The 26,701-nt window shown below is 39.0% G+C and overlaps 2 protein-coding genes across 4 annotated transcripts in view; one reads left to right on the top strand and one right to left on the bottom strand.

The window, feature by feature from the left end:
• Nucleotides 1-894: 894 nt before the first annotated feature.
• Nucleotides 895-18,808, top strand: nt5e (5'-nucleotidase, ecto (CD73)). The gene is made up of 9 exons (XM_058393125.1): nucleotides 895-1,293; nucleotides 3,919-4,138; nucleotides 5,333-5,521; nucleotides 7,160-7,357; nucleotides 9,626-9,780; nucleotides 9,889-9,997; nucleotides 12,983-13,132; nucleotides 14,292-14,492; nucleotides 17,226-18,808. The coding sequence occupies exons 1-9, from the start codon at nucleotides 946-948 to the stop codon at nucleotides 17,390-17,392; spliced, it is 1,737 nt and encodes a 578-aa protein (XP_058249108.1). The 5' UTR covers nucleotides 895-945; the 3' UTR covers nucleotides 17,393-18,808.
• A 1,484-nt stretch (nucleotides 18,809-20,292) lies between these two features.
• snx14 (sorting nexin 14) overlaps nucleotides 20,293-26,701 on the bottom strand; it is a 62,816-nt gene continuing 56,407 nt past the window's right edge. For 2 of the 3 annotated variants that reach the window (XM_058393120.1, XM_058393123.1), the window contains 10 exons: nucleotides 26,568-26,668; nucleotides 25,604-25,715; nucleotides 23,771-23,811; nucleotides 23,566-23,685; nucleotides 22,979-23,102; nucleotides 21,865-22,029; nucleotides 21,230-21,325; nucleotides 20,630-20,721; nucleotides 20,511-20,562; nucleotides 20,293-20,419 (listed from right to left, as the gene is read on the bottom strand). In XM_058393120.1, coding sequence (XP_058249103.1) covers nucleotides 20,331-20,419; nucleotides 20,511-20,562; nucleotides 20,630-20,721; nucleotides 21,230-21,325; nucleotides 21,865-22,029; nucleotides 22,979-23,102; nucleotides 23,566-23,685; nucleotides 23,771-23,811; nucleotides 25,604-25,715; nucleotides 26,568-26,668 — 992 coding nt within the window. In that variant the 3' untranslated portion in view covers nucleotides 20,293-20,330. Of the gene's footprint in view, nucleotides 20,420-20,505; nucleotides 20,563-20,629; nucleotides 20,722-21,229; nucleotides 21,326-21,864; nucleotides 22,030-22,978; nucleotides 23,103-23,565; nucleotides 23,686-23,770; nucleotides 23,812-25,603; nucleotides 25,716-26,567; nucleotides 26,669-26,701 lie in introns of all 3 variants that reach the window. The other variant, XM_058393124.1, reaches the window with a different exon arrangement.

The following is a 26,701-nucleotide window of genomic DNA, read 5'->3' as shown; positions in this document are numbered from 1 at the left end:
ACACCATTCGCATAGGCATTTTGTATTCACACAATTAGCATTACCTGCTTACCTGGTGTGTGTTTTGGACAATAAAAGGAAAGTTGAGAACCCAATGGAAACCTACAGGAACACTGGGAGAACGTGCAGATGATACCTACTGTGTACCACCACAGTGTGTCTTCAGATGTAGAGCACAATTCTGAATATTTAGACAATCCACTTATATGTTAATGAATTAATCTGTTTTGATGATTAATAATAGATTAATTATCTCCACTGTTCTGTACAGGTTTTCCACCAGATGTTGGATCATGGCTGTGGGGATTTGTGATCATTCAGCATTCAGATTTGTGACATCGGACACTGATGTTAGATGAGGAGGTCTGGGGTGCTGACAGTGTTCCAGTTCATCCTAAAGGTGTTCAGAGCTGACGTTTTTTGCAGTTGAACTTTAACACGCTGTGTCTTCATGGAGTGCGCTCTGTACCCTTGGGCATTGTCATGATGCTTAGTGGTTAAGGTGTTGAAACCCAGGTCCACGGAGCTGCCACTGCTGGGCCCCTGAGCAAGGCCCTTAACCCTGATCACTTGTATACAAAATAAGATCAGATGTAAGTGGATAAGGGTGCCTCCCAAATGCCGGGCCTTTTTCGTCAAGGGAAATCTTAATGTTTTTCTTAAATCTGAATTCTGAACTTTGTGATGATGCCCACATGTGAGTGTGAATCTACGCATACTTTTGATCGTGTTCAAACTGTTTGTGCACGTGCTAAACGTGGCCTGTTCCCTAAAATCAGTTTGGGTTTTTAAAGAGATAACAGCGCTGTAACGGTGTCCTCGATGGATGTCAGTGTCGTCGTTTGCTCTCCCCGCCTACTCGCGCGCTGTATTTAGTCTCGATGCTGCGCTGTGTTACGCATTGCACCGCGTCCGCGCGCTGCTGAAATCGTCACAAGCCACGGGATGCGCTACTCGACGGCGGGGCGCGCGCTGCTGCCGCCGCCGCTGCTGCTGCTGTTTTTGTGCGCGAGCTGTAGGCTCGCGGCGGCAGACTGGGAGCTGACCATTCTGCACACCAACGACGTGCACGCCCGCGTCGAGGAGACCAACAAGGACTCGGGGAAGTGCACGAAAGGAGACTGTTACGCCGGCGTCGCGCGACGCTTCACCAAAATCCAAGAGATCCGAAGCAGCGAGAAGAACGTGCTCCTGCTGGACGCCGGGGATCAGTTCCAGGGCACCGTGTGGTTCAACTACTATAAAGGCGACGAGGCGTCGTACTTCATGAATAAACTCGGCTATGACGCCATGGTAAGTGCGCACAAAACAGCCTGGACATCTGTGGAACATCTGTTCTCGACGCTTTAAACGCATGCACTCAACATCCTCATGGAGTTCATCTGCATGTTTCATTTTATTGTCCACAAAACCTGTAATTGGAATGTAGAAAAGAAGAAGCTTAGTAGACAAAGTTTCCAGAGAAACGTGTACTTTGTGTACAAGGATAAATATTTACTATAATTATACGGAAGTACAATGCCACTTTCCTGTGTATATATGAGTGCGTGTGTGTGTATGAGCTCTCATATGAGTGAATGAATGGACAAGGTGTTATTTATATTTTTATTGTTTTATTTATTTTATTTAGAAGCAAACTTACTGCGTTCAGCGATTGTGCGTGCTTTTTTGCGCATGCGCACTTAAATTGGTTCCTTAACATACAAAGTAATGTTTATGAACTAAATGAAATCCAACTAAAAAAAAAAAGATGAAACTCTTGGAATCATTTGCACAATGCTGTGAAATGTAATTAAAATTCTTAGCTCCAAACCATGCTTGGTGCCCCCCCCCCTAAATTTCTAAATTAAAAGCCATAATAAATAAATAAATAAATAAAAATTGCTGAAAGAACAGTTCAATATCAAAGATGTATATAATTTTTTGAAAGTGTTTTACAAATAATTAATCATCATATGAAGTAAAGCAGTGAAGTTTGTCTGTTCTGCCGACTGCATTTTAGTTGAATGAATCATGCAGCATTAAAATTCGATGGTTAAGTAATAGCCTGTAATTTACCGTCTCTTAAAATGTAGTCAGGGCAGATTAACATCTGCTGTAAACAGCCTTATCAACATTTTGAAGCTGCCTCTATTTGTTATTATTGGCATGGATCATTGTGTTTACCTGAAGCTGGCATGAAATCATCCATGGCATTCTTAATAAAGCTCTGAAGAGACTGTTGTGCAGCCTCTTCAGAGCTTTATCAAGAGTGCCATGGATCTTTTCATGCCAGCTTCAGGTAAACACCTGATCCTTCGTTGGCTCGGAATTTAGTTTAACTTTGCATGTCTTTAACATGGACTGGAGAAGTGATTTCCACTCTCTCTCTCTATATATATAGAGAGAGATATAGATATAGATATATATAGAGATATAGATATATATATAGAGAGAGAGAGAAACGTCATAAACAAACAAAAATACAGCTTGTTGTGTTTCCGATAACTTGCCCTGATGAATATTTTTCCATAAATGTAAGAAAATCTCGGTATATCAACTTAGATATGGTGCATCAGGCAAAAAATAATAATCAGTGCGAGTCTGTGCTACCACAGAAACAATAACGTATTAGAAAGAGGCGTGTTGATCTAACCCTGGGATTTGAATCCGAGCTGCCGACCTGCTGTTCTAGAGATGTAATTAACACCTTCTAGCTAATTAGACATAATTCCAAGAAGTGATTGACGATGGAAAAGCGTTTCCTATCCATCTTGTTCTGTCCTGAGCTTCATCACACAATTGTTTGTTTTAACGGTTGCTAGGAAGTTCTTAATTTCCAGATTCCTCAGATAAGGAAAAGTTTTGTTTGAAACTCTACATACAGGAAGTGTGTACTCTGTGTACAGATTTGATGTATAGTTTTGTTTTTGCTTGAATCTGTGCCTTCATTTTCCTCGTCAAAAGGATGCCAGGGTGTAACTGTTGAACTTTGTGTGTGTGTGAACAGATGCACCTAATCCACTTACCAGAAGGGTGGAGAGAGACAAAGAGAGAGCAGAACAAAACAAAGCCAAAAAAAATTGACATTGCTTATAAATTTTCAATTAAAATAAATTCATTTGGGAGGGAAGCTTGAGTCATCACATGGACCTCATTCAGGATGTGCCAAACCTTAACTAAGCCTGCGTGAACATTTCCATAAACATTACCAGAAGAACTTGGTGTTCGGTGTTAGTGCTTGTTGTCACGAATGGAGGCTTCGGAAAATATCAGGGTGAGACAAGTTTAGGACATGGTTTGACATCTGGAAGTGCCTCAGATCGCCCGCTAACCACCAGGGCCGTTATTATATCGGCCAGCAGGTTTTCGACTGGTGGTTTGGGACGGCGATGTCACGTAAACAGCGAAGGCGTTTTCCCCCTTGCGGGTCACATTTTCCGAAAGACGTTTCCTAGAGCGTGATGGATGTTGTTGTCCTGTTCCTGGAGTTAAGGCGTCCCACCGAGTTTCGAAAAAGACCAAACCTACCTCTACCTCCTACCTCTTTGATGCTAAGCAGAGCCTTTGAAAAGCTGTAATAAGCGTGGAAGGTTTCGAGTTCATGGCTGTAATAAGCGTGACGAAGATTTACGCTGGCGGATCACTAAGAGCAGGTTGCGCACAGCTGCTGTTTAAACCTCTTGGGTAGTTGTTTTCGGATTATCTAGAGGGTTGCGTGTTGTTTTCGGAGGGTAGTGGCGCTAACACTTTAAAAGTTTTCGTTATTAAATCTGAAACGATATAAATGTCAGAGATCGATTCCAGAAATCAGTGATAGTGAAGAATTCTTCATGAAGATTGTTTTAGGAAGCAGGTTACGAGACACGATGCTAGAAATCGCTTCGACCTGTATTGCTACATAGTGCATTTGTTTATTTTTCACATTCCACCCTCTAGGCTCTAGGAAACCATGAGTTTGACAATGGAGTGGATGGACTCAAGCCCTTCTTAAAGAATGTGACCTGCCCCGTGCTCAGCGCAAACATCAAGGCTGTTGATCCTGTTGCCTCACAGATCAGCGGATTATATTTACCTTATAAAATTCTAAAGGTTGGCACTGAGACTGTCGGTATTGTGGGATACACATCCATGGAGACGCCAGCTCTGTCACTGCCAGGTATTACAATTGTTTTTTTTTTTAAAAATAAAGTCAAGTTTTATTGTGATTCGTGTAATGTGATGTCATTTTTCTCCTTCCTAATACTGTATTTACTTTTACTCTCTTGATGTCATAAATGGTTTGTTGTGATTCATTTTTTCATAACGCTTTACTTTGATTCACTCATTCATTATGATTCATTCCTTTCTTAATTCTTTACTTTGATTCACTCATTTATTATGATTCATTCCTTCTTAATTCTTTACTTTGATTCACTCGTTCATTATGATTCATTCCTTTTTTAATTCTTTACTTTGATTTACTCCTTCATTATGATTCATTCCTTCTTAATTCTTTACATTGATTTACTCATTCATTATGATTCATTCCTTCTTAATTCTTTACTTTGATTCACTCGTTTATTATGATTCATTCCTTCTAAATTCTTTACATTGATTCACTCGTTCATTATGATTCATTCCTTCTTAATTCTTTACTTTGATTCACTCGTTTATTATGATTCATTCCTTCTAAATTCTTTACATTGATTCACTCCTTCATTATGATTCATTCCTTTCTTAATTCTTTACTTTGATTCACTCGTTCATTGTGATTCATTCTTTTATAGTACTTTATTTTGATTCACTCATTTGTTATGATTCAGTCTCACTCTTTCATAATACTTTACTTTGATTCATTCATTCAATATGATTCATTTTTCTTATAATGCTTTAGTTTGATTCACTCGTTCATTATGATTCATTCATTCTTAATGCTTTTCTTTGATTCACTCGCTCCTTATGATACATTCTTTTATAATACTTAGATGTTTCTAATGATTCTTTGTGATTCACTTTATGTAAGAATGATTCATTCGTTTTTAAAATCTTACTTAAAGACTTATAAAATTATTGAAAATTCTGCCTAAAATTCACTCCTTTATAACGTTTATATATGATTCACTCAATCATACACTTTCCTTTAGAGTCTGTCTAAAGAATTATTTCCATTCGTTTTTCACTTGTTTAATTTACTTTATTGAATACAATTACTTTGAAGAATATAACCACACCATTTATTAATCTTACTGTAGTGTTTATTCTTTTATTTAATTAATTAGTATTAAAAATAATAATAGTTAACAAAAAAACACCTTGTCTTGATTTAATTTGAGTTTTGTTTTGAGGATTATTTCCTTCCTTGTGGGCTCAGGGCCGTACCTGCGGTTTGAAGAGGAGGTCAGTGCCTTGCAGAACGAGGTAAACAAACTCACCACTCTGGGCGTTAAAAAGATCATCGCTCTCGGCCATTCCGGATTTGACACGGACAAAGAGATCGCTAAAAAGGTCAAGGGTGTGGACGTGGTGATCGGAGGACACACCAACACTTTTTTATACACAGGTACACTGAAATTCTGAATCTAGTGCATTTTCAAATTGGTGTTTGTTGTCAAGCAAATACCAAGGATTCAAGGATGTCCTGGTACAAACCGTGTAAACATTAACATTATTGCAGATTCAGCAGAAGGACTGAGAAAGAACTGAGAGTGCAGGGTTTCCTCCATTGACGTATTCACTTCTGTAGATATGATTATTGTGCACAAATTGTTCAGTTTCCCAGAAAAACGCTGCGCAATGACATGGGTAACCCGACCCACAGCATCGCATGCTTTTGTTCTCACTTCACCGTGGAGTAATCACATTTTCAACCAGTCCCAAGGTTAGATTCCCTGAAAATACAGAAATACTGAGACAGACTTTTTTTTTTTTCTCTCTCTCCCATTATATCACATTATTTATTATCCACTCCATATGATCAATACACATTTGTGATTTCTTTGTCTCTCTCCTAACAGTGGTGTTTTGTAATAAGTATTAACATGCTGACAGTAAAGCACGTCGTGTACTTGAGAGTGATCCGGAAACAATCTAGCAGACATGGTAACCGAAAAAAAATGACAGGAATGTGTAGTGGTGTAGCTTCAGTGGTGCATTTATAGAGGCCGTGTTGTTGTAAGTGCTTTCATGGCTTAGTTAGAGAATGTCAGAGAGAAAAAAAACAGTGCCTCAGGTTTCCCTGTATCTGTTTTATCCTTTGTGGTGTCTATAGAGCTGATTTGATTTGATTTTGGTGGTTTGTTTCGTGCCTCCACCCTGTGTTAGGGGTTTCCTCTGGGTTCTCTGGTTTCCTTCCTGAGTCCAAAGGCTTGCATTAGGCATCTCTAAATTGTCAGTAGTGTGTGAATGAGTGAGTGTGTGTGTGACCCTGTAGAATAAGTGGGATGGACTGATGGACATACAGATGGACAGCTGGGTGGATGGATGGTTGGATAGATGGACGAATGGATGGATGATTTGGGACACTGTCTGATGTTAAAACCACTTAAGTAATAGAATTGAATTGAATGAGTGCAGGATTTCATTCCAATTCAGTAGGAAACACGCCTTATCCCAGCTGTTTGATCAGTTGATTGGCATCTCTGAATTGTCAGTAGTGGGTAAAGGAGTGTGTGAGTGTGACCCTGTTGGATAAGCGGGATAGACAGAAGGATGGACAATTTGGTACACTGTCCAATGTTAAAACCGCTTAAGCTCCTGATCCCAGCTGTTTGATCAGTTGATTGGCTTCTCTGAAATGCCAGTAGTGTGTAAATGAGTGTGTGTGCAATTTTGCCCTATGATACTGGCATCCTGTCTAGTGTGTATCCTGCCTTGTGCCCTGAATTTCCTGGTTCTCTGTGACCCTGCAGGATAAGCGGTGTAGAGGATGGATGGATGGATGGATGGATGGATGATTTAGGATGCTGTCCACGGTTAAAACCCCTTTACAAATAGAATTGAATTGAATTATCCAGAAAGGGCCGGTGTGAGTGCAGGATTTCATTCTAAGCCGGAAACGCAACTGATCCCAGATTTTTGATCAGAGCCCACCCCTTTCTGGATAACATCAGACACATGTGTTCTAAACTATAGACAATAACACTAAATGATATGAATATGTTTGTCTATAAGTAAAATGTGTGTGTGTGTGTGTGTGCAGGGGTTCCCCCTTCCACCGAGGTTCCAGCAGGACCCTACCCTCTAATGGTAACATCCGAAGATGGCCGCCAGGTGCCAGTGGTCCAAGCCTACGCTTTTGGGAAATACCTGGGCTACCTCAAAGTGACTTTTGATTCTAACGGAAACGTTGTAAAAGCTACAGGAAATCCAATCCTGCTGAATAGCAGCATAACTGAAGGTGAGTGCTAAAGGAAATCCTTTTATATAAAACTTCTCTGTTTTGGATAATACATAACAAATGTGTCCTGATGTTCAAGTCGCAGGTTATTTTTACTAAATTTTACTGGTTTAACAAGCTGGGATTTTCTTTTCCATCATATATAATCGTTATCGTCGGCTTGCTTTTCACGGATAGGTTTAAAATGTATTATCCTGAAATGATTCGTTTCTGTAAACCTTCTTTGTGAAACTGTCCATTGTACAAATACTACAATAATTGAATTGATTCCAAAAAGAGAAACAAGACTTCTGTGTGCTTCTGAGGGAGAAGGAAGTGAAAGCTAGTTGCATTTGAAGAAGTGTGCAGAAGAAGTTGGGTCTCGAAGGCAGCGTTCTGTTCTGTTCTGCGTATTTTTCCCTAGAAGGAATTAACATCATGTTGTGGTGTGAGCATCATATTTCCTATAACTGCACATCTTCAAGCCGCTTGTTGCTGATGAACACAATTTTGTATTGATTAAAGGAGGACATGTCGGGCTGTTTATTCACTAAGTTAATTTAGACCAGAAAACACTAAATCTCCCATCCTGAAGAATTTCCTATGGCCTGTTTACCTCTTAAAAAAGAAAAAAAAACTGGAGACGCTTTCTATAAAAATGTTTCCTTACAGATGAGCTCTCCGGTTCAGCAATTACACATCTCAATTTGTTTATCTATCTAAGCTATAAAGATTTGTATTATGCGGCACTGAGGAAAGCAGCTTAAGGAGAGAGAGAGAGAGAGAGAGAGAGCTTTATTCATCCTAATAGGAAATTTACGCTTTCCAAGTATTCTTTATTAATACTTTGATACTCTGAGTTGTTAGCATACTTTTTTTTTTTTTTTTTACATTGATTTGTGAAATGTGGGTGGTGGTTTTTTTTTTGCATGATTAAATTAATTAATAAATTATTATGAATTATTCAAATCAAAATGACATTAAATGAATATTTATGAATTTATTAATTTATTTATTTTAATATATTTATTATTACTGCTATATTTATTTGTTTGTTTGTTTATTATCGACTATAACTAGCTCTGGTTGCATGCATTAAAATAAAATAAATTTTAAAAAAATCAGTACAGTAATGAATTATTTAATTATGTAGCACCTTTTATTCAGTTAAAACGCAGCTCTGATTGATTTACAGTGCGAAGGCAAAAAGCCAGAAGAGGGGTAAAAAAAAAAAAAATGTCAGTCAAACAGAAAAAAAATGAGGTAATGCGTTTGTAAAAATAGAATAAAATTGTTATATTAAAACTTGGGTATGTAAAGAGAGAGAGAGAGAGAGTGATGTAATAATTAACATTACATGACCTTAAAAAAGATTTTAACGTACCAAATAATATCAGTCTGTTGAAATCAACACACCGGATGTGTTCTTTAGGATGTTAACACATTTCCTTCAGATTAGATTTAGCAAGATGCAGAGGATGTTTGCAGAAGTGTTGCAGATTTACTGTGTATTTGTTTGCTGAATGGCTTTACATTGCAAAGATTTTTTCTTTAAGATTAAAGGGATAAGCTCTAAAACGGCACAGGCTGCTAATGTATAGCATCATATATATATATATAGGTTTTTCTAGATCCCAGCTTTTAAGGCAGATGTAGAAGCCTGGAGGTCCAATTGGCCAGTTACTCGTCTCAGTTCGTTGGGGAGACACTGGTCTACTTTAATGGGACACTTGAAGAGTGTCGATTTCTGGGAAACTTGATCTGTGACGCCATGGTCAGTCTGTGTAGACGCTGACAGATGCATTCATTGTAGTGTGTAATTCACTGTAGGGACATGTCAGCTAGTCAGATGGTCAAGAAAGCACTTGAACTGATTGAGTTCTGTGCTCATGAGCCGCTGATCCGGACTTGTTTTTGGACTGAGTCACTTTGCTAAATACCAAATAAGTCAGTGTTCTTGCTTTGACTAGTAAAAAATATGTCAGTACTGTATCAGATATCTATCCCAATGACCCCCGCACCCCCACCCCCCCAGCACCGTCATGCATTCATCACCATCAGAAATTTCTCGTCAGTGCTCTAGATTTGATGCTATGCCACTGGAGACTCGCTCGCTTGATCTGTGTTCTCACACAGATGTGATTATTTGAACACCGTCACTGCTTGTACGTTTCATACCATCTTTTACTTACCTCTCAGCTACTTTTCTTTTCTCTATGAAAGCCAAAGCTAAATCAAGTTTAAGTTTTTTCAATATAATTTTATAAAAGCCTGTTTTCCTGTTTCTAGATCCCACCATTAAGGCAGATGTTGACACCTGGAAGCTCAAACTGGCCAATTACTCGGCTCAGTACGTGGGGAAGACTCTGGTCTATCTTAACGGGACGTTTGAAGAGTGTCGATTTCGCGAATGCAACCTGGGAAACTTGATCTGTGACGCCATGGTCAGTCATCCCTTGTTATTTATGCCTATCTGTTTTTGTTTGTTTTTTTCTGTCAATACATGAATGATTGTCTTCAGTATATATAACCGATTATTTTTATATACACAGGTACATCACAACATCAAATATCCAGATGAACTCCAGTGGAACCATGTTAGTGCCTGTATTTTAAACGGAGGGGGAATACGAAGTCCCATTGATGAACGAAGCAGAAACGGTATGTGGGAGGGGATACTTAGGGCAGAGGAGGTGCACACACTTTAGATTTTAAAACCAGTCTCTCTTCTGAGACAACAATTTATGTATCGTTTAATGACCCCATCCAATTTCTTTCCTCTTTATATCTGGGTCATTATTTAAATGTGTACAGTAAGAATTTGAGTTTTTAATTCCTAAATGTTCCATGTGTTTGTTAGAATTGCCGTTAGATTTACATTGGCAATATTCATTCACCTTTATAACAGTTTATAGACTAGTTAATAAGGTTTAGTTTCAAATCATTCAATTCACTTGTAGCTCAAGGTAACTCAGGAAAAAAACTGAATTTGTTAACTTCAAAAACAGAGCTGACAGTTTTGAAATAAATGAACAAATAAATAAAATGAGTAAATGAATAAATAAATACAGAAATTTGTAAATAAATAAATGAGTAAATATAAATAAATAAATAAATAAGTAAATAAATAAATACATGAGTAAACGTATGAGTGAATAAATAATTAAATGAGTAAGTAAATAAATACAAACAGATAGATAGACAGACAGACAGACAGACAGACAGTGATCCCCCAGCTGTTCTTCACAGACCTCACTATGAGAACCATAGTTTTTAGGGAATGTTGCCACATTTGCATGAGGATCTGTAAAACAGCCCAAAAATACAAAAAACATCAGATATTGACCACAGCTGGGGTTTTTTTGTCCTGTAATCATTTTTACTGCAATGTAGATATATTTTTTTCCGGATATGGTGTTGCCAAGCTCACATTGAGTAAGAACCCTTATTTACCAACTCACACAAACTTCCCTTCTGAAGCAAACCTCTCAACCCTGATGTCTGCACACGTCTGTATAGAAGTAGTCATAGCGATACAGGTCTCATGTTCATAACAAGAGCTTGGAAAATTTGATATCTTCATATCCTCATCTTCCCGTCGAATATCCTCATCTTCTTCCCATCCATTATTCTCAGGTTTATATATTCTCATGCTCATAAAATTGCAAACCCGTAGCACTCTCACAGTGTCTGAGCCGATTCTCCAAACAGGGAAGAATTATCAGGTTCAGTTGGAGAAAAAGTCTGAGCTGATTTCAGCAGAGAGATTGCTAAAAACCCGTGAAGAGACAGAGATTTGTAAAGCAAAACTCTTTAAGGTTTACTGTGACCAACAGGAAGTCTTTACACAGAAGAAAGGTGTAATATTCTGCTTTATCTACTGATAAACATCATCTGAAACAGACGAGTGTCTGTCACGTGTTTGTCAGAAAGAATGTGCTGGCCAAATCAGGGTCATAGACGAGGTCATAGGTGAGGTCATAACCAAATACTATCACGCAGACCACAGACCAGGGCAGATTCTTCACCGAACGCTTAGTATGTTAGTGATCATCGTTTTCTCCATCCAGCTTGAGATTTAGGTGCAGATGGCAGGATGAGAGCTTCACATTTCTTTTGATGCATGCACTGTGTTGCCAAAAGTTTTGGGACACCCCTCCAAATCATTGAATACAGGTGTTGTTTTTCAGGGGTTGGACTTGACCCCTTAGTTCCAGTGAAACGAACTCTTAATGCTTCAGCATACCAAGACATTTTGGACAATTTCATGCTCTTTGTGGGAACAGTTTGGGGATGACCCCTTCCTGTTCCAACATGACTGCACACCAGTGCACAAAGCAAGGTCCATAAAGACATGGATGAGTGAGTTTGGTGTGGAGGAACTTCACTGGCCTGCACAGAGTTCTGACCTGAACCTGATAGAACACCTTTGGGGTGAATGTGAGCGGAGACTGAGAGCCAGACCTTCTCGTCCAACCTCACAAATGCGCTTCTAGAGGAACCGTCAAAAATTTCCATAAACACACTCCTAAACCTTGTGGAAAGCCTTCTCAGAAGAGTTGAAGCTTTTATTAGCTGCAAAGGGCGAGACAACTTCATATTAAATTCATGTGCATTTAAAGGCAGATGTCCCAAACTTTTGCTAATATGTGCTTCATCTAACCATGATAAAGCAGTTATTAAATATTTATGAATGAGACAGATGCCTAGTACATTTAGTAGCTACATCAAAACAACCAGAATGAAAAAAAGCAATTAATTATTGTGTATTTCTCTCAGTGTGTTTTGACCGAGTCACCTCAGAGTGAAGCTCACAAGCTGAAGTGATGTTTCTCTGCTTGAGCCGTTGTTCTCGACACATCCGTGTATCAACCAGCTCTGTACACTTTTCAACCCTCACACTTCCCCCTCGTGACACACGACATCTATTTCGTCTTGCTCAAAAATATCCACTTTCACCACAGGAGGACTTTTCATTATGAACACATTAACAAAGCCAGTGATGTTGGTGTCTTGTGCAAGGTCTTGACCTGTTGAATCACTCGTAGGTTACACAAGCAGGCCATATATCCATGTAGTCAAATGGCAGAAAATCTCATCATTACTAACATAAGATGTTTTCATTCTTCAAGGCTTTCGTTTTTCCCCCTGAACGTGTCATTATAATCCAGCAATCTTTAGTTCATCTGATACCTCAAACATCATATTTCACTGTTCTTAACGTGGCGGCTTTCACTGGGATTCAGTCCAATAAGCTTGAAACAGAAGGGTGGATCACACCATCTTTGATTCAGTCAGCTTTCAGGAATTAATGCTAAGTCTGTAATGAACTCAGAAGCTACACTGACCTATTAGTTCCTCTTGGTTGCACAGTTCCTCATGACTATAAATCGTTGAAGGAAGGATATTATTTACTGTCCAGTGTCACCCAAATGAAGATGAGGTTCCCTTCTGAGCCTGGTTCCTCTTAAGGTTTCTTCCTCATAATCATTTCAGGAAGTTTTTCCTCACCAACATCATTAGGAATAAATATTAGCTTAAACTTTATCATTTTTATTCTATGTCCATTGTGAAAACTACTATACAAATAAATTGCATTGTATTGAATTGGATGTATGAACCTGTGTGGTGGAATGTGTATCTCAGGTAGCATCACCATGGAGGATGTGATCTCCGTGCTGCCATTCGGAGGAACGTTTGATCTGGTTCAGCTGAACGGCTCGACGCTGAAGAAGGCCTTCGAGCACAGCGTACGCAGATATGGAGGAAACACCGGGGAGTTCCTGCAGGTCTCAGGTAAGTAATAATCTGACAGGGATTTTTCACAGAGCTGATTGTAACTGGGTTGGTCGCTACAAGAGGGTTGTGTAATACCTTTTCCTGTCTCCAAAGTGAAGAAATCACTCATCCTTGAAATGTTCAAGATATTTTCATCATTTCCTACGCCACAAAAACAGGAAGTGTTCTCTTTGGGATCTGGTTCCTGTCCAGCTTTCTTTCTTGGTTTTGTTTTGGTGATTTTTCAATCATCAGTGTTTTATTGGATCCATTATTCAGTTTCAAAATCTATAGCTGGATTTCTATAAAGCTGCTTTGTGCCACTCTGTATTGTTGTATAGAGAACAGGGCGTCAGCAATACATGCTAGAACTTCCTGTGAGAACCTCGATTCAGGAACCCAGACGTTATTTTTTTTCTGAACATGGATCAGAAATAAAAGCTGAAATCATCTTTATAATTCTATAATGAATGGAATATATATATATATATATATATATATAATAATAATATATAGACGCTTTAATTCACACCAGCGTTTAATTCACACACATCTTCCAGAAATCCTGAAATTTGTTTTCAAAGCTACTTGTTGCGCAAAGCTACTGGATCACCTTTGTTTACTTACATATCTGTATATGTATATTTACATTATTTACATATAATATCTATCATGTGACCAAGACTAATATGACTAATATTTACATATATTTACATTATCTATCTCTACATGTCTATAAATACTGTTTAAAGTGTTACCTGTGGGACTTGGTGGCTAGGAAATAGCTCATGAATATAAAGAATGGATTAGAAGAAGTGCACTCTGCCATCTTTTTCCTCACAAATGTGTACTTCCTGTTCACAAAAACAGCTTAAAAACCACCAGTTTCTCCTGCATGTCTTCCAAACATCATTATTAGTAGGGTATAGTTGTGTTGAAGCAGCTATAATTAATATCCTGAATGGAGGATTGACTCCAGTGACATGGGCTGTTTCCTAAACGTCCGGGAAGTAAACACTTTTTTCCCTGTAAACTTCCTGCTGTAGCTGTAAGATTGATAAATTTGGCGTAGTCCAAAACAATCAATGTTATTTGACCTCTAAACAGAAGGTTCCTTAGGAAGGCTTCTCTTCTGATAAGACTGAGCTAAACAAGCTGTGTGTGTGTGTGTGTGTAGGTTTTCAGATAGAGTATGACCTGAGTAAGCCGTCTGGAGAGCGATTGGTGAAGGCAAGCGTGTTGTGTACAGAGTGTCGAGTGCCGCACTACGAGCCCCTGGACCCTAAAAAAGTCTACAGGGTGGTCATGCCGTCGTATCTAGTGGACGGAGGAGACGGATTCTCCATGATCAAGGAGGAGAAGCTGAAACATGACAGCGGTGAGTCCGTCTACATGCAGGTTGAGCTGGTCAGTGTGCAGCTTAATAAACACCTGAGTGAAATGTACTGGAGCATCTTCTGCAGCAATAGAACATGATGTACATTTCATGAGGAGAGAAAAAACACACACTGAACTAATACACGTCTCCAGCCCGTGACAGAAATATTTTAAATCATTTCATTTTGATGTCTGTTTCAAATATTTATACTGTTTAAAGGAGAATTCTCTTCCAGAACGAAAACTCTACAAATAATTTCCTCAGCCCCTTGTCATCCAAGATGTTCATGTCTTTCTTTCTTCAGTCGATGTTTTTTGAGGGAAAACATTTAGGATTTTTCTCCATATAGTGGACTTCAGTGGTGGACGTGAGTTTGACCTTCCAAAATACAGTTTAAACGCAGCTCCAAAGATCTCTAAACCATGGAAGGCTCTTATCTAGTGAAATGATCGGTCAGTTTCTTAGAAAAATTAAAAAAAAGTGTATACTTTTTAACCACAAAAGGTCGTCTAGCACTAGCTCTGGGATGCGCGTCTGCGGCGCTACGTACTACATAATCACGTCAGAACATCACGCGTGATGTAGGCGGAGCTACAGACCCAGTGTTTACTAGCGTGGAGAAGGAAGTTGTTGTGTGAATGACAAGTTATATGTACCTTTTTGTTAGTAAAGAGCGTTTGAATTATTTACACTTCCTTGGTCTTTGCACGTTCGCTTTGTAAACACTGGGTCTGTAGCTCCGCCTACATCACACGTGACCTTCCGACGTGATTACATAGTACGTAGCGTCGCAGACTAATATTTTTATAAAGATTTAATGATTTGCTACACAATTTTTTCTTTTAACTTCTGAACTGCTAGTTTGTATAACGTTATTAACTGGCATCCAATTTTACATGGAAGTTAAAATAAAATAAAATAAAATAACAATCATCTCAATATAGTGTAGAAAATCACACAAAAGCCGTAAATATCATCGAAATGGAAAAAATAAATCAGGAAGTTCAAAGATTTTGTTTAAATGTTAATCTATTTATTAACAAGGTCAAAGAAAAATTCTCTCTAAGTTCAGTGCAGTAATAATAATAATGATAATAATAATATAGAGGTTGATCATATATTCATATTTTGCCTCTCTGTTTTAATGACTATTTTTTAGTTTTGTGCTTTATGACTGTTTTTAATCGCACCATGCACTACACAATAATCAGATTTTACCTTCCACAATGCACAGGTCTGTTGAAATAGAAATATTTTCGCTGCAATCCACATTCAGTACGTTCACATGCAACCAAATAATCAGACTGGAGGCTCGATCAGACTGAAAAGGTTTCATGTGAACAGTTCAGTCTGTCCCACTGAGCTCGATCTGAATAAAATTATTCAGATTGCAGTAAATATAAACTACTTTCAGTATCCGTGGTGTGGTTCAGTTCATTCAGTGGAGTTTAAAGGTGTTCAGGGAAACTGTTAATAGGAGAAGTGTGAGGAAGGATTCGTTTTCAGTCTCCAGTTTCAGTGCTAGAATTTTCCAGCATCAGAAAATCTTCCGGACTCTGCTTTTTATCTTACGAATAAGAATAAGGTGTTTGTCAGGGAAAAGTTAAAGGCAAATTGTAGTGATATAAGAGGAATAAAACACCTTACAGTGGAGCCTCAGTATACGAATGTACTCCCTTACGAATTTTCACCTTAAGAATTGAAATTTTGCAGAATATGAAGCATGTTCGACATACAAACTGAACTGAACCGGCTAAGTTGCACATACATCCAGGAGCCTTTCAAAACTTGTTTGCATCAGTCGAAAGCCAAGCGAAGCTAACTGAAGAGAGTTAGCAACTTTTTTTCAGTGTTTGGAAAAAGTAATCCCACGATACCAACATTACCTTCGGCAATGCGTTCAAAAGCTAGGTGATTTTCCGGGTGTTTTTTTTGTTGACAGATTGGTGGCGTGGGTGATCTGTTCTATTTTTAGCCCAAGCTCTGTGGCACGACTTCCTGTGAGGAGCCTTGACATGGAATATTGGTCATATTTTTGGGTGGCTGGAACGGATTATCCACATTTACATTATTAGTTTCAAAACAAATTTCCACCTTAAGAACTCGCCTCCAAAACCAATTAAATTCATATGCTGAGGTTCCACTGTAGTTACTTCCCAATTAGTTTAGGGTTCGATTTCTGACTGTGTTTATATCATTTAGAGCATGTTCTCTATGATTTATTTGCTATAAATTTTATATATAGATTTATATATATATATATAAATATATATATATATATATATATATATATATATAAATATATAAATATAAATATATATATAAATATAAATATATATATATAAATATATATATATAAATATATATATATAAATATATAAATAATATATATATAAATAAAATAAAATGTCTCTCAGAATAAAGTAGAGCTCACTTTGTTGAATGATATGCTTGCTATGTAACCCTGTTTTCTAAAACTCGACAAATAACATGACTTGTTTTGGAAACGATGACAAATCTAAGACGTCAGGTCAGAGCATGCAGGGAAGCACGAGGAGGAAGTGGTAAAAAGATGACAAAGTCAAAAGGAAAACGTCTGATCATACAAATGATCTCCTGTTGTGTCTGAAACAATGAAATGCACACCGTTCAGTCACAGTACCTGATGAGGTGAAAAACACGGTGCAGATGTACGTCTGCTAACGTCCCCCCCCCCCTCTCACACACACACAGGTGACCTCGACATGTCTGTGTTTGCCGCCTACATCAAAGAGAGGCAGAGGGTCCATCCATCCGTAGAGGGACGAATCCGTTTCTTGAATTCTGCAGCTGGAATCTCGAACCGCTCGACTACCTTACTCCTCCTCTTCCTGCTCTGGGTCTCCAGGTTGAGCTTGTGAGCTCGGGTCCAGTACGCCTGCTGTGTCTCAGTGGTATAGAGTCTCGGCTGTTTTTACGGTTTCATCACTGAGTAGATTGTAATATGTTATAGATAAGATTTGCTAGACAATTTTTTTTGGTCTTGTTTACTAAGGAAAAAACGTTTGTCTAATAGTTTGAATAATGTTTTTAATTGGCATCCGATTTTTTCAGGAACGTTACGAGTTATCATCAGTGTAGAAAATCACATTAAAGCCGTAATTATCATCGAAATGGTGGGAATAAAAAAAAATCAGGAATTTTAATCTAGTTTATTTATTAAAAAGAAGAAATTAGCTGTAAGTTCAATGCAATAATAATAATAATATAGGAGTTGATTATACTTTGCCTTCCTGTTTTAAAGACCATTTTTCCTTCATGTGCTTTGTTTTAAATCCTAACATCAACTACACAATAATCTGATTTCTCCTGCCATGATTTCACCTTAAAGAAGAAATGGATCTAGGAAAATATTTTTCAAAATATTCAGGTCTTCAGCGTTTTTTCCGAATGCAAAAACGTAAATTTCTTCAGGATGCAATGTAAAAAAAAAGGTTCACCTGCTCCTCACCCGCATCCCAGAATCGGGAGTCAGCCGGGAGGGAAGCTGAGTGACGTCAGAAATCATTGTAATTCAGTAAAACGCGGTTCTCAGGAAGTCCGAACAAAAGGAGGCTTTGTGGCTGTTTGCACTGAATTGACCTTGCTGCTTTTTTTTTGGTTTTTCCCGGGTGTGTGTAGGTGCATTTGTGGACCTAAAACAGCTCCACAGCACCAGCTTTTTAGCATTCAGTCTACAGGCTTTACTTTGTTCTTCCTGTAACTGTAAGGCTGCACTGTCTGTAACACATCTCTGCCATGTCATTTGCATTGGAAATGAAAGAGATGAAGAATAAGTCCCTTTTCCTTAGAGCACAGCTGTGTGCACGATAGTGGCATTTTAGTATGAACCATATTTTCCTTTGCTTGCTTATTTGGTTAAAGGGCAAAGGGGAAGCACTTCATCCATGCAGCTGATGGTAATGGAGCTGAAGATAAAATCACAAAAGCAATTTTGAATCGTTTCCCAACCTAGAGCTCTTGACCCCATCGATTTCCTACATTCTTTCACATCAAAGATAGATTTTGTAAAGTTTCGGTGAGGTTTGCCAAAGTGCCTGCATTACTGTTCTATTGATGCTTCCACCACCATGTTTCACTCTCGATGCTTATCGTCTTGTGAGCACTTTTTTTTCCTCCTCATTTGCTCTCCCAGAAATGTTTTTCAGATGAACTTTTATAGACATGAGACATGTAGCAATATTTATTTTCCTTTATTAAAACCTGTCTATGTTCAGTATGTTGTTTTTTTCTATAGTGGACACACGGAGTGAAGATTAAAGCAACTTCTAGAGTAAGTCTTTTGTGTTTTTGTGCCTTTGTCTTTTAACTTTGCACACAGTTTTCTTGGTGTGATCTTCGTGGACACTTGGGTGAACATCAACACTACCACGTAAAGCTGGGAAATTAATGAAAGAGATTTGGTCCGTACTTAAATATATATGAATCTTCCTGTGTTAGATAGTTTCTATGCATGTTCTTTCATCCTTGTGGTCGTCGTCTTAAAGCTGATGAATGATTTCCGTCACATTACTCTCTCTCTCTGCAACCAAACACCTTGATCCTCTTCGGAGAAGTCGTCTGAGCCAAAAACTCTTGAAAAGTTTACTGAGGTGCTTTTGGCTGACACGGAGTGTTTATAATCTACAGGGGGGGACAGATGAAGACCTGAGCAGATAAGAGAGATTAGTGGTGATGGATGCTTTTTGTTTTTTTTGTTTTTTTACGGGTGGGTTATCTAGACTACACATGATTAAGAGACAGCGGTGTGTATCTGCTTGGCCCTCGTTTAACAGAACTGAAAGAATTTCCCATCTTCAGAACACGCATGCTTTTAAAGAGAGGTCAGATGGTCATGTCCAGCAGGAGGCAAGATTTATTACGCTGAGTGGAAGTACTTACAAGAGGTTTTGTTTTTTTAAACTAGGGCACTAACATGAGCAGGAATACACTGGAATGGACAAAAAGGCTAAAACGATTCAAATCAAATAAAAAATTGTGAGTGACCTTTAAAGGACAAAGGACGGTAAAGGCTTTACTAAGAGTTTAACAAGCATGTTTGCTGAACTTTGCTAAGCAACAGCTAACAGAGTTCACACTGTACCATTTTAGCCCTGATTTTCAGGTGCAGACAGGTTTTGCGAAATCACCGGCAAATCGGTGCTCGTTCACACCAGTGTGAATTATGAAAGACGCCGATGCGTTTCTGGACCTGTCGGCAACTCAAAATCCTGCAGTGTGAAAAGAGTTCTGACTGAAAAATACCTTGGTGATGACCTAAAGCCAATGAGAGAGAGCGAGATACAGGGTAGCGGTCAGTTCGGGGAGGAGTTATAGACCACAATATCAGCGAGCATGGCTTATCAGCGGACCAGACAGAGTTGTCTGCGATTCTTCCTATTGTGAAAACAACATGCAGTATGAACTCAGCATTAGGTCACACCAGGATCAGGAATAACCAGAGAGGCCATAAGACCAGTGTCCAGGATTATCAGGCAAGTTCAATCTACTGCAGCAATTTTCTGTGTGTGTTCCAATCAATTACAATTTGTAATCCCGGTGTGAATAATGCTGAGTTCACACTGCACCATCTGGGGGAGCATTCGGTCACTGCCGTATTACAAGCTGTTAACAAAAGGTTCAACGTGTTCAGCTGCAGAGAGAGGTTAATGTGGCGGAAATCATCCGTCAGCCTTAAGACGACAGGAAGGGTCAAATCTGACGGAAAGGCAAGAGCGTCTGGAGAAGTGCATGTACGCATCCTGAAATAAAAGCTCGCGAGTTAAAATGAATAATAAATACATTTATTTCAACACGGCATTATAACAAACACTGGAATGTCACCAGAGTATTTAAATCGGTGGAGGACATCTTGTTTACATCTGTGTTGCAGTTCTTGGGTTTTCTTTCTGCATGAAGAGATAAAGTCATAATGCAGGTCTGCGGTGAAGAGCCAGTTTAAAAAAAGATATTCAAAACAATGGGTGTGGTTTACCGCACTGAGTTCGGGGAAAAGCTCCTCAACGGCAATGTCGAGCAGCACGTAAGTCATCTAAAAACAAGAACAGACGTCTCATCCAGCTGTACCGCATGTAAACATACACCCACACACTATTTACCTGCTTGTTGAGGAGTGGCTGCTGGAGACAGTTGAAGAGCAGCTGAATACCATCATATTTGTTCTCCTCCCCTATACACTTTCCCATGATATCTAAGAGAGGAAATGAAACAAAAAAGCTTAGTCCATCAGTTATAGGAAGAACTGTGGGGTTTTTTTCTCCCCCTTTAAACTTCAGAAAACCATTTGGATCCTGCACCTGTGCTCTAGACAGGGTTTTCCTGTTTAGTTCAGACACAGAGCAACATCAAGTAGAGAATATGAAAAATCCAACTAAGACAAAGTTAATCAAGCGTATAGAAATGAAGGATGAGCAGCTTTAGGTTATTATGAGTGGCATAGAAGTGAGTCACAATAACTTCTATTATTTATCTAATTTTCAGCCTTTGATGAAGATTTTTACATCCGCGTTAGTACAAGAATTAAATTGCTTCTATTTACACCACAGTGCTGGTGAATTCACCAAGGTGATCCATTTCCCAAAACAGAAGCTCGTATATCTCCAACACTTGACCCTCAGTGCTACTGAATGATCCCGTATGAGTTTAGGGGGCAGGTTTGCATGAACGTCATCAATTTACAAACACGACTCTACACCAACCTGGCAGGTAGTTCATCATCTCTTCAAATGTCTGCTTGGCTCGTCTCTGTTTATCTTCTGGTGAGCGCTCGTCATTGTTCTCGCAGAACACTGCATCTGGGGGTTGGGTGGGGGAAAAAAAAAGAGGCAGTATTCAATACACGCTAACGAATAACAAGCTCACAGAGGGGTAACCTTTAAACCTGTTCTAGATATCTGTTGATGTTCATTAATCTTCATAAACCAGTCTGTGCCCTGGCTCACCTCCACCTGAACCAGGGCACAGACTGATGCAATCACCCAGTGCTGTGTTGAAAAAATTGTGGTTTCGCTTCACAGCAAAAGCAGCTGATGGCTTCCTCGTCAAATATTGTGCTAAATAAACAAGTCTGCCACATCATTCTACACCTCCTCCTCCTCGCTAAATGAGGTTAGGTTAAGTGAAGGAACTATACTGATTTGCGTTGCCAGTGTGTGCCCCCGATAAGCATTTCTATTATTCTGTGTCTTTTCCATTAGTCATACATCCCGAAACTGCTGACTAACCAACAAAAAAAAAAGAAGTGCTAAGCAGTTGGTCATATGAGTGAGACAGCTGACTATAGATAAGGGCAAAATATCATCTACCCACTGCCACTCATAATACAGACACAAACCTCTCAGGAGCGTGATTAAGGAGATGAGTCGGTGCTCCTGTAGGATCTGGTCCAGTTTGTACTGGAGGTATTGGTCCATGTAGGCCTCCAGAGTCTGCTTAAAAAGTATGCGACCGGCCGAGAGCATGTGGTGCAGCCAGTCAGGCAAGTGGAAAACTACACGACCTAAAACAAAAACCCACACAGAGTTTAGTGTGAATGATGTACAGAGAAATTCTTGAAACGGCTTGTGAGTTCCTGTGGATGAAGTCAGTAACAAACTGCTCTTTATGTCTATAGTGTGTGTGTGTGTGTGAGGCACTGTAGCCACAACCAGTATATGAACTTGTTTTTCTGGCTATAATAATAATAATGTCTTCAGTAACATGAAATATATTAAATATTCACAACACTGATCATGATAATATATATAATGTAATAAAACACAGAAGAACATTTCAAGAAGCAAATTTGCACCCTTCACCTGAATTCATTTCCTGCCTCAACGAGAGACGAGAACACTAGTACTGATTTAGGGGTTTTTTTTTGTGCGTGTTACTTTAAACACACGGGGATCTCTGAGAGCGACTCGTGTTATATTAACAGTAACGTTTATTACCATAAACTAAACCAGATGAATAAGCTATTTCTGTGTGACCTTATATATATATTCACATGGATTCTGTTATCATCAAATAGTCCTATGGCACATAACCTGATGACTGATATATAATTAATTTGTCAGGTAACCGCAATGATCCTTACAATACATTTATACAAGTGCAGGCAACGTAATAATAATAATACATAAATTCCTGGTACCATGAGTAGTAACTAATATTAATAAATGATGCTCACTTAAACAGATATGATCAACAACACTGTGTCTAACTTGAAGGTCAGCTTGACCACAGGGTATGATGTATAAAGGAGCCTTTATAAAATGAACGTAACACAAACCCTCGACTGTTCTCGTTTCTCAAGTCGAACATTCTTACTCGAGTTTAAATAAGCTAAACTTTAAGGTTAAAAGCTTTGATTTGCTGTGTATTTGATATTTTTCAGTAAAATCCATCACTCGCACTGGTATAAACAGCAACACAGTGATTCTAGACCCACATGTGCTTTTACTCACCTACATACATCATGTAGTCATAAACCCCCTCCAGCTCCATCTGCTCCAAAAAATAGTTCTGCTTGTGCCTCCTGTCCATGATGTCCGCTTGGTCTGCGTTGTTTTTATAAAGATTGTTGTAGAGCTAAAAGAGAGGAAAAAAAAAAAACATTCATAATTCATTATCTGGTACTGAGAGCTAAAATGCTAACACTAGCAAAGAGCGAGACCTTTAAACATCAGCTATATGCTTCATTTTCCAGGAATGGAAATGAACCTTGCACTGTTATCTATTATTAAATAAAGAGATATTTATTAGTTTATAGTTGATGCAAAACAAGTTTGTTCCAGTCGTGTCAGTTTCAGGGTGCTTTCACACGATGTTGAGATGATGGTGAAAATAGGTGGTTAGCCTTCCCTGTGGTTTTGAGGCTTGAGCAACTTTGCAGTTAAAGTGAGAAGTGATGAGCTGATGACTGTCCTTCAAATGTAAATGATTATTTCAGTTTACTGATAAATCCAAGGTTTTAAGGTCTGGATGGTTTTCTCACGTGCCCCCTGTGCTGCGATCTGATTGGTCCTGCATAGAAACTTATAATCTGGAGTACCTTTTTGTTGCTGCCAGCAGTGGGGCTGAGCACGGTGAGTTCAGGACGGCTCGGTTTGGGTCTCGGTTGTTCGCACGAGATAAAGAAGGACTGGAGGAATGGCTCCAGGTTTTGTCCTTTCTGTACAAATGAAGCACCTTGTCACATCTCAGAAACTGTCATGGCTGTACTAATGACGCAATAAAGTGCACGCTTTCCCACTCACCTCCTTGATGAGTTTCCCTGGTACCGACTTAAAAATCCTTCCTGGAAAGAAATAATAATGCAGAAATGATGCATACATACACACACTGACCTATGTTCATACAATCAGCCAATCGTGTTGCAGCAGTGCAAGAGTTAATGTCAAACATCAATCATCACAATGAGGATATCTGTGATGTTGAATGACTTGGTGTGGTTGTTGGTGCCAGACAGGCTGGTGTGAAGATTTCGGACACAACAGCCTCTAGAGTTTACACGAAAATTAGTCAGTCATCCAGTGAGCAGCTGTTATGTATACAGCAATAAAAAGTACACTTCGTGACAGAGGAAAGAAGGAAATCGTTACAGACTTTCTGTAATGCAGAAAAAAAGACCATGTTAAGCAGATAAGCATCTCAGAATGTTTTTTTGACATGTTCAGTTTCAGTAAGCCAGATGTTTGATCAGATTACATTTGCCACACTGTGATGTTTGATGTGAAGCTCTTGAACTGCATCTACATATATACACTGATCGGCCATAACATTATGAGCACTGAGAGGTGAAGTGAATAACACTCCTCATCATGGCACCTGTTAGTGGGTGGGCTATATTAGGCAGCAAGTGAACATTTTGTCCTCAAAGTTGATGTGGCAGGAAAAAGTGTAAGGATTTGAGCGAGTTTGACGAAGGGCCAAATCGTGATGGCTAGACCACTGGATCAGAGCATCTCCAACACTGCAGCTCTTGTGGGGTGTTCCCAGAGGAGATAATCAGTGTCATTCACTTCATCTGCCAGTGCTCGCCAAGTCAACACCTCAAACTCGTTGTTGTGGTCATCAAACCATTTCTGAACATTTTCCATGAACATGGTCTGCAGCAATGCTTTAGGTGTAGGTAGGTAGGTGTTTAGCAAGTAGGTGGTACGTGTTAAAGTAACATCCACATGGATGACAGGACCCAAAGTTTCCCAGCAGAACATTGCACAAAGCATGACACTGCCTCCGCCGGCTTGCCTTCTTCCCATAGTGCATCTTGGTGCTGTGTACATCCACATGATGTATAAGAAAACATGATTCATCAGACCAGACCAAATTCTTCGATTGCTCCGTGGTCCAGTTCTGATGCTCACGTGCATCATTGTTTTTTCGGCAGTGCACAGAGGTCAGCAGCATGGGCATCCTGACTGGTCTACAGCTATCCAGCCCCATACGCAACAAACTGCAATGCACTGTGTATTCTGACCCCTTTCTATCAGAACCAGCATTAACTTCTCCAGCAATTTGAGCAACAGTAGCTCGTCTGTTGGATCGGATCACATGGGCCAGCCTTCACTCTCCACATGAGATGCTCTGACCCAGTGGTCTAGCCATCACAATTTGGCCCTTGTCAAACTCGCTCAAATCCTTACACTTTTTTTCCTTACACAATTTTTCCTGCTTCTAACACATCAACTAGGAGGACAAAATGTTCACTTGCTGGCTAAAATATCCCACCCACTAACAGGTGTGTATCTATGATATATATAGATTTAGATATATAGATTTAGATATATATAAATTTATCTATGATATAGATAAATTTAATATTTTATCATTTATACTGTGAATTTTTACATTCTTTTACAGCTGCCCTGTGTCAATGTGCATTGTTAAAAATGCAATACAATTAATAATTAATAAATGTAAGGAATCGAAAAATACATTATTTAGAATATAAGGACATTTTGGACTAGAGGAAATAAACCATACATCCTTGAAGACCCTGCAGTGAAAAAAAGGCTAAGCCTTAAATAGTATGAGTCAGAGCTTAGGAGAGAGTGAGTATTACGCAGATGTGAAAACACTTTCCGCACCCAGATTGACGTCAGGCAACATCTTGTCAAGGAACTGCGTCTCTGTGCTATGAGGGGAGAGGAAGTCTGCTAACAGCTGGCTGTTGCTCAGCTCGGGGTGTCGCAACAAGTTCTGAAAACACGCAACAAGCAGAAATGAGGATATTACAACTCAAAGATCCAAACTGTCATTCTGGTGGAACTATAAACCGTCATTCCCTCACCGATCTCTCTCTGTTAAAAAAAAAAAAAAAAAAGGCTTGTAATGAAATCCTGCTATTTGCACTATATTGGCAAAGGTTTTGGGACACTCCTCCAAATCATTGAATTCAGAGCTTGGGCTTGACCTCTTAGTTCCAGTGAAAGGAACTCTTAATGCTTCAGCATACCAAGACATTTTGGACAATTTCATGCTCCCAACTTTGTGGGAACAGTTTGGGGATGACCCCTTCCTGTTCCAACATGACTGCACACCAGTGGACAAAGCAAGATCCATAAAGACATGGATGAGTGAGTTTGGTGTGCAGGAACTTCACAGAGTCCTGACCTCAACCTGATAGAACACCTTTGGGATGAATTAGAGTTGAGGGCAGGACTCTGTGCAGGTCAGTCAAGTTCCTGAAAAACAACACCTGAATTCAATGATTTGGAGGGGTGTCCTAAAACTTTTGGCAACACAGTGTATTAAATAGAAATGAAAATATATTAGAACAAGTGCATTTATATAAATTGACACTATTGTCAGAGCTGCTGTTATAGTGAATTAATATCATCTGACCAATCAGAGTGAAGAATTCAACATTTTAGGATACTGCAGACTTCCTCAGCATGAGGACATGTTCTAGACACGTTAAGCACAGTTTAACTTAGCTTACTTAATTTGAAATCCAACTCAATGTTGTGTTCTTCCAGTCAAAATATTGGCTCAGCACCTCCTGCCGAGAAACCTTTTCAACTAGAGTTTTGAAGACAGAAACCAGTTTACCTGCAGGTATTCCTCAAATTCCTGACGCTTGGAATTTAGAAACTCATAATTCTTTGGTCCGATAATTCTTTTGGAAGGGAGTTGTGCATCCTGGAATGAACCTGTGTAATGGAAAATAAACACAAAAAGAATTG

Source organism: Hemibagrus wyckioides, linkage group LG06 (assembly GCF_019097595.1).
Source record: "Hemibagrus wyckioides isolate EC202008001 linkage group LG06, SWU_Hwy_1.0, whole genome shotgun sequence".
NCBI classification, from domain to species: domain Eukaryota; kingdom Metazoa; phylum Chordata; class Actinopteri; order Siluriformes; family Bagridae; genus Hemibagrus; species Hemibagrus wyckioides.
Note: the sequence above shows the minus strand (reverse complement) of the source record. Positions and strands in the feature narration are given on the sequence as shown.